This window comes from Hypanus sabinus, chromosome 10, assembly GCF_030144855.1.
Source record: "Hypanus sabinus isolate sHypSab1 chromosome 10, sHypSab1.hap1, whole genome shotgun sequence".
In the NCBI taxonomy this organism is placed as follows: domain Eukaryota; kingdom Metazoa; phylum Chordata; class Chondrichthyes; order Myliobatiformes; family Dasyatidae; genus Hypanus; species Hypanus sabinus.
In genome coordinates this window covers 36,927,026-36,939,961 of record NC_082715.1, presented here as the reverse complement: position 1 = coordinate 36,939,961, position 12,936 = coordinate 36,927,026, and the positions used below count along the sequence as shown (strand labels likewise).

General features: G+C 41.1%; 1 protein-coding gene across 2 annotated transcripts in view; it reads left to right on the top strand.

The window, feature by feature from the left end:
• ift172 (intraflagellar transport 172) overlaps positions 1-12,936 on the top strand; it is a 180,867-nt gene that overhangs the window by 24,096 nt on the left and 143,835 nt on the right. For both annotated transcript variants that reach the window (XM_059981671.1, XM_059981669.1), the window contains exons 5-7: positions 34-99; positions 6,002-6,081; positions 7,695-7,782. In XM_059981671.1, coding sequence (XP_059837654.1) covers positions 34-99; positions 6,002-6,081; positions 7,695-7,782 — 234 coding nt within the window. The remainder of the gene's footprint in view (positions 1-33; positions 100-6,001; positions 6,082-7,694; positions 7,783-12,936) is intronic.

Here is a 12,936-nt window from a genome sequence, read left to right as displayed (position 1 = left end):
GCAAAGAACATTATAGATACATTTGTATTTCAGAGTGCTGTTACATGTCTGATTTGGCCAGCAGATCAAGCAATTGTTTTTGGATTGGCAGAAGGAAAGGTATGTTCCTGTATTTCACTGCCCTAATCTCTTCACTAACAAACAAATTATTATGAATGGCAAGATAATTCATAGGGAAGAAGGAAATGAATAATGAAATTACAAGGGTAGATTCTTAGCATTTTTTGTTACATTAACACAATCATACTCTTGTATATTGGAAGATTTGCATTGGATTGTTTATGTATTGTGACGTAACTTTAAGATGTTTGGAAGAAAGTGTAGGGGAGAAATCAGAGGTATGGTAGGTGCTTAGAATGTGTTCCTAGGGGTAGTGTAAAGACAGATACATTGGGGACATTTAAGAGACTCTTAGATAGGCACAAGGATGAAAGGAAAATGGGGGACTATGTGGGAAGGAAGGGTTAGATTGTTGTTAGAGTAGATTAAAGAGTCGGCACAACATCATGGACTGAAGGGCTTGTACTACACTATGCTGTCCTATGTTCCAATTATACATTTGTGTGGTTGGGTAGAAGTTCACAGGGGTGTAGGACTGAGAATAATCTCTCTCATACCAACCGTGCACTTATATTGGGATCTATCTTACTTCCTTACTTTGGTAATGTAATTCATAAAGCTGAAAATCAGAATGGCAGTGAAATAATCATGAAAGTAATTGAAAAATCATTTAAGTATGGAGTTTCATTTGGTTATTTGTCATTTTATATTTAACTGTATTAATGTATTTTCCCAGACTGTTTGCAGATTTCAATACTAAAGTATTAAATTGTACTTCTGATTTGTCTCAGGAATTCACTAGTTTGAAACACATTGTTAGAAGCAATCTCATTGCTTTACAGTTTGACATACAGTAATTTGAATAATATTCTACTTTACTGTTAAACCAAGATTATTTGGCCTTCTGGGTATTTAATGAAATTAAGCTCTATAGATGTGAAGTTGAAGAGCTGTTATCTGTAATAGTATGGATCTAACACTCAAAAGTGTGACTAATTGTAGGGTTCTTTTATAACTGTACAGAGACAATGTGCCAAATGGCCTCCTGTATTTTAAAATAATTTTGATCACCTGAATGTTTTTCATGTTAAAAAAATTGATAAAGAGAGTTTAGGAAATTTATGGCAGTGGAACTCTAAACACTTTACAGCTACTGTCTCAGACTTGCCATACACTGCATTTGTATCTTTCTTACTTCTTTACTCTAGTAACATAATTTACAATACTGAAAATCGCAATGGCAGAGAAAGGGATCAGGAAATTAATTAAAAAATCATTGAAGTGCTGAGCTTGATTTGGTTATTTGCCATTTACCATTTTTTATATTTAACTGTATTAATGTACTTACCACAATGCTTATAGAGTTTTATACTAAATCATAAAAGTGTTAACTATTTCCATAGAATGAGAAACAAATTGAATTGAAATAACTGGTCAGTTAACTGAGATGTATATATAAAAAATTGCAATTTATAGTATTACTATCTTAAATTGTTTTCAAGAGTGTTATTTAATACAACTTAACACAAGCCACATAAGTGTGTATGAATGCAGATAATCAGAAGCTGTCAAAGCATTAAATTTTAATGATCATCTGGAAAGAGGAAAGTAAAGTAGAAAAGTGGAGATTCAGGAAAGGAACCATTGTAGAGTGGACCAACTAATGCATTGCTGCGGGGAGCTCTTCCATTCTCTCTTTGAGGCTGAGGCAGTAAGACTGCTCCACCTGCTGTGTGCTTCGTGTTTGCGAGCTTCGTGGCGATTTGCCCCGCTATATCGTGAACTGAGACCAAGGCTATGGGCCTACTGTGGCTGCTCTGGGATTCAGTGGACTCAATCTGGTTCGGAATGCTGTTGCTTGCTTTTATTGTTTGCATGATGTTTTTTTTTCGATTCTTTCTCTGTATATTCGGTGTTAGTCTTTTTTATAATTGAATTCTTTCAGGTTTCTTGCTTTGTGGCTGCCTGTAAGCAGCCAAGGTTGTATAATTACACATACTTTGATAATAAATGTACTTTGAACTTTGAATTGCCTTGAAATGCCAGTACACACGAAAGAATGAACTGGAGTAGCATTGATCTGGCAGAACAATGATTATTTTGATCACCTTTCGATAGAGCTTGTAACTTGTGTATATCTTTGCATTCTGTTGTGCTGCCTAGGCTCTGGGCTTTATTGGGTCTAAAGTAGGAAGTTGTGTTTAAAGTAGGAAGTAGGATGTTTTAAATATCTCTGCTCGGCCTCCTGCAATTTCTGACAAGGTGTTCCAAGGGAACACCTTGTCAGGCCCTGGGGATTTATCCACCCTAATTTGCCACAAGACCGCAAACACCTCCTCTTCTGTGATCTGTTTCAGTTCCAGGCATAGATTACCACTCTGATCTTCCAGAGATTTAGATCCTTGCAATCCTTTTGCTCTTAATGTACTGTATCTATGGAAGCTCTTAAGATTATCCTCCACCTTGTCTGCTACAACAACCTCATGTCTTCCTTTAGCCCTCCTGATTTCCTCTTAATTGTTCTCTTGCATTTCTTATACTCTTCATGTATTTTATCCATGTATTGTAAAGTACTCCTCAAGTTCTTATCTGTCTATATCTGTTATGCATCATCTTTTTTTTCGTAACCAGGGCCTCAATATCTCTTGAAGACCTAGGTTCCCTAAACCTGTTATCCTTGCCTTTTATTCTGATTTTTAAAAAAAGCAATCTCTGTATTTTCTAAATTTCACATTTGAAGGGCTCCCACTTGCCAAATACACCCTTGTCGGAAAATAGCCTGTCCCAATCCACACGCCAGATCCTTTCTGATACCATCGTAGATGGCCTTTCTCCAATTTAGAACCTCAACCCAAGAACCGGACTTAGGCTTTTCCATAATTACCTTGAAGCTAGTTGCATTATGATCTCTAAAAGCAAAGTGTTCCCTTGCACACACTTCTGTCACCTGCCCTGTCTCACTTCCTGTTTCATTCCGAATACAAGATGGAATATCACACACTCTTTAGTTGAGACATCTAAGCATTGATTAAGGAAACTTTCCTGAACACATTTTTCAAAATATTTCCCTTGTAGTCCTTTTATAATGCGGGAGTACTATAAAATCACCTGCGATCACAATCTTATGTCTCTTGCAACAGTCCACAAATTTGCTGCAAATTTGCTCATTTAAATCTGTGGATTTTTGGGTGATCTATAATATAACCTTTCTTATTCTTCAGTTCCACCCATAAATCTTCACTAGATGAGCTCTCCAGTATGTCCTGATTGAGTTTTGCAGTGCAGTGACGTTTTCCCTGACTAGTAATGCCACCCCTCCTGCTCTATCATGTCTCAACCAACGGGACCCAGGATATTGAGCTGCCAGTCCTTTCCCTCCTTGCATTGAAATATTATTCCCACTTTGCTCAGTGTTTTGATTCCTGACCTTGCATGTAGACTTAACAACATCTTTCTTCATGACCATTCCACTATCTTTTCTGGCACTGGTTTCTATCCCCCTGCAACTCTAGATTAAACCATCTAAACCATGCAGCACTAGCAACCTTCCCACTAAATGTTAATTCCCCTCCAGTTCAGATGCAAACTGAAACCTTCTGTAGAGGTTTCACCTTTTCTGGAAGAAAGCCCAATGAGCCTAAAATCTGAAGCCCTCTCTCTCTGGAACCATTTCCTTAGCCACATATTAAACTGTATGATCTTCCTATTACTGGCCTTACTAGCAACATGGCATGAGTAGAAATCATGTGATCAGAATCCTAGAGGTTCTGTCCTTTAACTCAATATCTAACTCTCTGAACTCACTTTGCAGGACCTCATTACCCCTCCTACCTATGTCATTGTTACCGATGTGAAGTATGACTTCTGGCTGCTCACCCTCCCACTGAAGAATGCTACGGACCCAATCCGAGATGTCCCTGACACCCAAGAGGCAATATAGCATCTAGGGTGTTCTCCTAACCAATGAATCCCCTATCACTACAGCTGATCTCTTTTCCCCATCTGAGCCACAGAGCCTGTCTGAGTGCCAGAGACCTGACCAGTGTGGCTTTCCTCTGCTCAGTCATCCTCCTCCAACTGTATCCAACCGTATATCTGTTGTTGAAAGGAATGACCAGAGGGGTACCATGCACTGGCTTGCTCTCCATTTTTACCCCTCCTGATAGTGACCCAGTTACCCATGTCCTGTACGTCGGGTGTTACCACCTCCCTGCATATCCTGTCTATCATCCCCTCAGCCTTCCAAGTGATTTGGAGTTCATCCAGTTCTAGCTTCAACTCCTTAACATAGTCTAATGGAAGCTGCAGCTGGATGCACTTCTTGCAGATGTCATAATCAGGGATACTGGAGGTCTCCCTACCTTCCCACATTGCAAAAGAGGAGCATTCCGTTATCCTGCCTGGTATCTCCACTGCTATAAATGTTCCAAAAGAAAGATAAAATAAACAATGAAATAAAAAACTATGGCCTACACCTCTCCTTGCTGAAGCTTTGATGAGCATAAACTTCAACTTCCAACTCTAACACTGGCCGCTCCCACAATGGCTGCTCTGTTTAAATCTAACAACTTTTTATTGTATCTTGCCAAGTGCCAAGTGATGCACAATCCAATGTCTCCTTGGGAACTGTGGTGTGCAAAATGTGCTGACTGCCTCCGCTTGCTTCTTTTAAACTCGCTGCCCCTCCATGTGGTCCAGCATCTCCTCGGGAACCGTGGTGCACAAAATCTCAAAGCAGGGAAGGTGTTAATTTGCAATGTTGGTTGTTTAACATTATTTAAGCACCCATTCCCTTACTGCTTGATTTCTTTTATTTTTGTGTGTATGTTTAAAAGCATCCATTTGATCCAGAATCTGTAGTAAATTTGTTGAATTGTATATGACACATTAAGTTTTAAACAGTGTAGAATTACATACACTAAAATGCATTGATTACTTTGGCGTTATGATTGTCTTTCTGGATTAGCAATTCCTAATGTCAAAATCCAACCAGTTTACTTATATTGTATTGAACATTTACACATTCTGGTAATTTTGGTGCAAATTATGTAGTAAATGATGAATACAGATCACTCATCTATACAAGTAATTGCTGTGAAGCATTTTGGGATTTGTATGATTGATGTAATATACATGATTTTACTGGTGTGTTGTGTGTTCTCCCGACTTCCCCATCTAACTCCTGTAACCATCCTCACAGCCATCTGAAATTCTACCAACAACAGTGGTGTCATGACAAATTTAGAGATGGCATTTGGGCTGTGCTTAGCCACACAGTCATGGGAGGAGAGCAGTGGACTATCCATGCACCTGTGTTTATAGTAAGCAAGGAGGAGATGTTATTACTGATCTTCACTTCACTGTGGTCTCCCAATAAAGTAATAGATCTACTTGCAGACATTGTGGGTCAAAGGGCCTGTTCACAAGCTCTATTCTGCAATTATTCCAGTGTTTTGTTTTCTTGATTACTGTTGACCAGATTTAATGGAGATCTTTGATGGCGTACTCAATCAAATGCTCCCTTTTGTTGAGTGCAATCACTCTCTGAAGTTCAGAGCTCTTGGATTCAGGTTATAACCAGGGCTGTGATGAGATCTTAAACTGAAGGGTTCTCATTAAAACCAAATTGAGCACTAGTGAGCAAGTAGTTAGTAGGAAGGTTAGCTGTTTGATAGCATATTGTCAATACTGCATCACTCTGCTGATGATTAACAGTAAGCTGACTAGGCGGTAATCAGATTGGAACTGTCCTGCTTTCTTTGGATGTGCATGTACGGTATCTTAAAAAAGGCCATTGTTGTAGAATTATGCCACCAAGTGGTACTTTAATATAGATATTTTTCTGATCTTCATATTAAACAATTTATAATGACATCCCTATGTTGTTAAAATTAATATTTTATGTTTTTTGATTTTCTCTCATTGTTTCTGTTTAATATAGGTTCGCTTAGCTAACACAAAAACAAACAAGTCATCAACCATTTATGGAACAGATTCTTATGTGGTTTCACTAACTTCAAAGTAAGTTTTTTGGAAATGGCTGTTATTCTCATTGTAAGGCAACTTCTTTATAAATGAGTTAACACACAAAAAGCTGGAGGAAGTCAGCGGATCAAGCAGCATAAAACAAGGGAAATGGACAGTCAACATTTCTGGTCAAGACCTTTCATCAGGACTGAGGGTGATAGCCAGTACAGAAAGAGGGTGATAGCCAGTTTAATAACTTCAGGATATGGGTGGAGGAAGAGCAGGCGGGTGATCAGTAAATCCAGCTGAGAGGGATGATAGGCAGGTGAAAGAGGTGGAGAATGGAAATAATGCAAGGAACTGGTAGGTGGAAGTGACAAAGGGTTGAAGAAGGAATTTGATAAGAAAGGACAGTGGACCATGGAATACAGGGAAGGATATGAGGAAGCGAACCAGATGGAGGAATGTGTAGCTTATAGGAAGAATGGGAGGATGGGGGAGAGGAAAGAGAGGAGTTGATGGAGTCAGTGGGATAAGAGAAAACAAATGGGGAGACGGGAATGTTTACTAGAAGTTAGAGAAATCAATGTCTTGTGACATATGGAGCACTCTTTTAAATACCAAGGTCCTTACTTCAACTTTGATGTACTGGGGTATGTTCATCTTTCGTAGCAACATCAAATGAGAATCATGACTTGGGAAACATTTTTTTTTCTCAGCAATATTTTTATTGGTTTTTTAAATCAAGAAAGCATAGTAAAAGGAGGTTTGTGCAGTACATAACAAATGTACAATTCACATCTATGAAGGAGATGCACCCATAGTACAATCATGCTTTGGTTGCCTCCCTGCCCCGACCTACCCCCCCCCCCCCCCAATTCCCATCTCCAAGCCATCATTGCATTAGCAAAAAGGATTAACCAGAACCTTTATCCCCACAGAGCTGCATTGAGATAGAGAAGGTGTAATTTCCTAATACACAAACTGTTGTATGCTTACATGTCTGAGTTCGTAGAATTTTACCCGAGAATGCTGAAAGTCAGGGAGTTATGTGCAGAGGAAAGGAAGAAGGGATGAACCTTTAGTTTGGCTTGGAATTCTGAAAATATTCAAGAAAGGGTCCCTACACCTTTTGGAACTTTATGTCTGAATTGAGATTTGAATACTGGAACTTCTCAAGGTATAGACTGGACATGATGTCCCTAAGCCACTGAGCATGGGTGGGCGGGGCAGCATTCCCCTACCTGAGCAAGACTCCGTGCCTGGCCAAGAGAGAGGCAAAAGACAGTATGCGACGCTTGGTCAGACTTGGGTGCGTGTCCCCCTCTCCGGAGGTGCCGAAAAGAGCAATCAAAGGGTTAGGTTCCAGATTGTAATTAAGTATTTGGGATAGAGTTTGGAAAGCATCTTTCCAGTATTTTTCCAAGCTAGGGCATGTCCAGTAGGCAAACATTTCTTACAAGCTATTTATCTTCTTTTTTCAGTATCTTTATTCAGAAGGTTGGCTCTTTTACGTTCATGTCCAAAATGGGTTTTTACCTTTTGATTTCTTTTTGCTAACATGTACTGCTCAGATTCAAGCTTTGTCATGAATTTCAGAATTTTAATTTTTATGCTGTTTTTGAAAGTCTTCAGCTTTTTGCCATTTTCATATCCTCTCTTCACAGCTCGTCAAGCAAAGGGATTCTGTCTGGCCATGCAGATGGCACTATTGTGCGTTACTATTTTGACGATGAAGGGTCGGGTGATTCACAGGTATGACAATAAATTAAACAACAAGTAGAAACAAATTAAGAAAAATGATCAACAAATGACCTATACCAGTCTCATAAAATTGTCCAGGGTATGATTATTTGTGTTAAAATCCATTAAAACATTTGTGGATTTCAACAGTGCTTGTGTATATTTGACACATTGTATGGGAAAGTATTGTGGAATAGAGACAATTCCCTAATATCATTTTTATCATTTGTACCTTTTTGTTGCTGGTGTAATATATTCAGGGAGGTGGCTAGCTACAATTATCACATTAAAATTTATGAATATGTAGGATTGGTGATTGGCTGCACATTGTATGAAGTAGCAAGTGAGAGAGTGACATCTTGCAGGACAGGAGCCACTTGAAAACTGCAAGTTTCATTGGGAGTGGGCCATTGTGCCAATAAAAAGAAAGGAGATGTAAGTAGAACAACCATTGTTGAAGTGGAGCAGTGTTAAGGCTGATTTATATTTGTGCGTTGCATCAAGTAGGTACTGCATACCATCTACGCCATAGCGTGACGCGCACCTCCCCAAAAAAGTAACTCAAGCGTGGCGGCGACGCAGACTGCAACAACTGTGATTAGTCCGCTTGGTAACATCGCATTTCCAGTTGCTTCTTCTCTGCCATGTCTGTACACCAATGCAAAATAGATGAACCAAATCATCAAATCTATCTGCTGACATGTGAAAATGTTTGAAATGCATTTTCTCATTCATGTCTCTCACGAAGAAACTCAACACAGTGGCATAGAAACCCCACCGCTAACTAGTGTTTTGGCGCACACCAACACATGCTCGCTACAGCGTAGAGCGATGCAGAAGAGAACGTCAGGGTTACGGTGTAGGCTGCAGCGTAGCCCATACGCACATATAAGTCAGCCTTTAGTCTGTGTTCAAGCTTTGGCTCAACAGGCTTGGACAAGTACAGGCAGAGGCTCTAAGTAAGCTTACAGTAAGATTTTTTTCTGTTAGTACGTAGATAGTGTGCTGAGAATGGGTTTGGTGTTAGTGATATGTTCTTTGTGTGAGATGTGGGAACTCTGGGAGACCTCCAGTTCCCCTGATAACTAGATCTGAATGAAGTGCACTGAGCTGCAGCTCCTTGGAGACTGTGATAAAGAACTGGAGCCCTTACGGGAGAAGGAGAAGGTGATAGAACACAGAACAGTACTGCACAGGAGCAAACCCTTTGGCCCACTATGCTGTGCTGAACCAATTAAATTAGTAATTAGTTAACTAATCTTTCCTGCCTACCCACTGCCTATAACCTTCCACTTTCCTCATGTTCATGTGCCTATCTGTGTCTCTCTCAAAAGTCTCTAACGTATCTGCCTCTACCGTACCCCATGACAGGGCATTCCAGACACCCACCACTCTCTGTTTAAAAACATGCCCCTTATGTCTCCTTTAAAATTACCACCTTTTACTTTATATACATACCCTCTGAAATTCCAACCCTTGGCAAAAGATAACGTCTGTCTATTATGCCTCATAAACTTATAAGCCTCCATCAAATCTTCCCTTAGCCTCCGGTGCTCAGAGAAAACAATCTCTTGTTATAGCGCGGCCTGAGGCTGGGCCTCAGTAAGCTTAGTACCAACCTCAGAGCAGTGGGGTGGGGGGAGCTGGGAGGTTCCAAGCTGGTAGGTAAGAGATACAGGAAGGTAGTCACCCTTAACTTGCAGGAAGCAGGTATCTGGCTGACTGAGGAGGAGAATATCAGGCAGTGCAGAGTACCCTTGTGACAGTTCCCCTCAACAACAGGTGTACTGCTTTGGATACTGTTGGCGGGGGAGTGAGTGCGTGGTGGATGACCTAGCAGTGGAAAGCCACAGCAGTCAGGTCTCTGGCACTGAGTCTGGCTCTGTGACTCAGAAGGGAAGTGTGGGGGGGAAGAAGAGGTGAGCTGTAGGGGATTCACTAGTTAGGGGAACAGAAAGGAGGTTCTGTGGAAGAGAACAAGATTCCTGGATGATTTGTTGCCTTCTGGGTGCCAACGTCAGGGACATCTCAGATTAAGTTTACAGCATTCTTAAGTTTGAGGGTGAGCAGCCAGTGGTCATGGTCCACGTTGGTACCAATGGTTCAATTTAATGTCAGAGAATGTACACAATCTGAAATCCTTACTCTTCGCAGACATCCAGAGGAGGATAAAAAGAATGAATGGCAGAAAAAAGTTAGAACTCCAAAGACACCTTCCCATGCACAAGCATCAATCCTCCTCCACTTCCCTTCCCCTCACTTGTTCTAGCGAAAAGCATCAGCCCCCACCACCCACCATGCAAGCAATAACAATCCCGCAGAGACCATGATCTATAGTCCATGAAAACCTGTTGTCCATCCCAACACTTCGACATCTCAACAGGCCTCTGTCGCACTAATGAGTGAGAGAGAGAGAGAAAGAGATATGGCTCCTGCCACAGTGGGAGCAGAGGCCAACAGCTCACTGTTTTGATGTTACAGTTTGCAACATCGCTTATTTGAGTTCCGCCGACATAAGAATGGGCAGACTCTCTCTCACCATTGAGATCGCTTGAGTACAGGGGCCTCTGACGGCTACACCCGCTGTCTGGATGTTTCCATCTTCCACGATACTTCAGTTGGCAACATCAGCGAGGAATCGGGCTGTCCTCAGGGTTGCACTCCGAAGGCTGTGTATCTTTCAAGCCGCTTCTGGAGATCCCGAAATGCAAGCGGCTTGGACAGTTTTGAAGAGCAAGAACCCATCATCTGTGAAGAAGGTAATTTGAGTGCAGCTGTAGATCATGGACTCCAACAGGTCCCCAGGCACCTTGGAAAAAAAAGAAAATATGTGAAAACAGAAGATTTAAACTGCTTCACGGATGAACTCGAAGAAGTCGCCCAGGTCCACAAAAACTTCTGGTACCATCTTGAGCTCCTCCCAATGCAATGACATGGGTAGTATGGGTGACGAGGTCCTGACAAGTGAGTTCAGGGAGCTAGGTACTAAGTTAAAGGACAGGACTTCCATTGAGCTCAACATTGCTACCTATGCCATGCGCTAGTGAGGCCAGTAGTACAAAGATCATGAGTTTTAATATGTGGCTAAGGAGATGGTACAGGAGGGTGCTTCAGATTTTTCGATCATTGAGCCCTCTTCCAGGAAAGGTTGGACTTGAACAGAACAGATGGTTTGCACCTGAACTGGAGGAGGACTGATATCCTAGCAGGAAGGCTTGCTGGTGCTGCACAGGGGGGAGGTTTAAACTAGAGTTATAGGGAGATGATGGGAACCAGAGTGCCAGAACAGATAGTGGAGTGGTTGTGGAGAAAGATGTTGTTAAGTCTACATACATACAAGGTAAGGAATTGAAAGGTTGAGCATGGTGGGACTAATGTTCAGAGCTGTGCATTCTATAATACAAGGAGTCTTGCAGGAAAGGCGAATGAGCTTGAGGCATGGATCCACACATGGATTTTTGACATTGAAGCCATTATTGTGACTTGGTGGCAGGACTGGCAGCTCAGTATTCCAGGGTTCTGTTGTTTTCGATGTGACAGAGCAGGAGGTATTAAAGCAGGAGGGGTGGCTTTATTAGTCAAGGAAAATGTCATGGCAGTGCTTAGTCAGGACAGACTGGAGAGCTTATCTAGTGAGGCCTTATGAGAAGAACTGAGGAATAAGAAATAAGGAATGAGGAATAAGGAATAAGGGTTTTATTATAGATCATTCAACGGTCCACAGGACTTAGAGGAGCAAATTTATAGTGAGATTGCAGACTTGCAAGAGGCATAAGGTTGTGATAGCAGGTGATTTTTAACTTTCCATATATTGACTTTCCATATATATGGCACTCCCATACTGTAAAAAGTCTGTTGTGAAAAAGATTGTCAAATTTCTTCAGTAAGTTTCCTTAATCAGAACATAAATGTTACTTCAAAAGGAAGGAAAGATTTATGGAACCTTGCTTTTTGAGAGATATTGAGGCTCTGGTGAAGAAAAAGAATCAGGTGCATAGCAAGTATAGGCAGGTCGGAAGAAGTGAGGGACTTGAGTATAAGAAATGCAAAAGAACATTAGGGAAGGAGACAGAGCAGGAGTTTCAGCAGGGGAACATTTTGCATTTAGTGATCATAATGCCATTAGTTTCAAAGTGCATATGGAAAAAGATAGGTCTGGTCTTTCAGTTGAGATTCTGAATTTGAAAAAGGCCAGTTTTGATGGCATCAGAAAGGATTTGGCAAATGTAGATTCGGACAGGCTGTTTCCTGACAATGGTGTACTGTATTTGGTAGGTGGGAGGCCTTCATAAGTGAAATGCAGAGAGTACAGAGTTTGTGCGTTCCTGTCAGAATAAAAGGTAAGGATAACAGATTTATGGAACCTTGCTTTTTGAGAGATATTGAGGCTCTGGTGAAGAAAAAGAATCAGGTGCATAGCAAGTATAGGCAGGTCGGAAGAAGTGAGGGACTTGAGTATAAGAAATGCAAGAGAATGTTAAGGAAATCAGGAGTGCTAAAATAAGGCTTGTGGTTGCTCCAGCAGACAAGATGAAGGAGAATCCTCAGGATTTCTACAGAAATATTAAGAGCAAAAGGATTGCAAGGGGCAAAATTGGTGCACTGGAAGATCAGAGTGGTAATCTATTCATGGAGCCAAGAGAGATGGGGGAGATCTTAAATGTAGTTTTTGACATCAGTATTTACTGAGGAGACTGTTGCTTCTATAGAATAGGACAAAGCAGCACAAGGTCATGGACACTATACAGATTACTGAGGATGATGTGTTCACCGTCTTCAGGCAAATAAGGGTGAATAAATCCCTATGGCCTGACAGTGTGTTCCCTTGGACTCTGTGGGAGGCTAGTGCAGAAATTGCAGGGGCCCTGGCAGAGGTATTTAAAAGAGGTATTCTTAGCCGCAGGTGAGGTGCCAGAGAATTGGAGGACAGCTAATGTTGTCCTATTACTTAAGAAAAAATCCCCATCAAATTATAGGCCTGTGAGCCTGATGTCAGTAGTTGTAAAGTAATTGGAAGGTATTCTAAAGGACTGGAAATATGAGTATTTGGATAGATCAGGACTCTTCAGGGATCGTCAACATGGCTTTGTGTGTGGTAGGTCATGTCTAACCAATTTTATAGAGTTTTTCAAGGAAGTTACCAGGAAAGTTGACAGTGGATGTTGC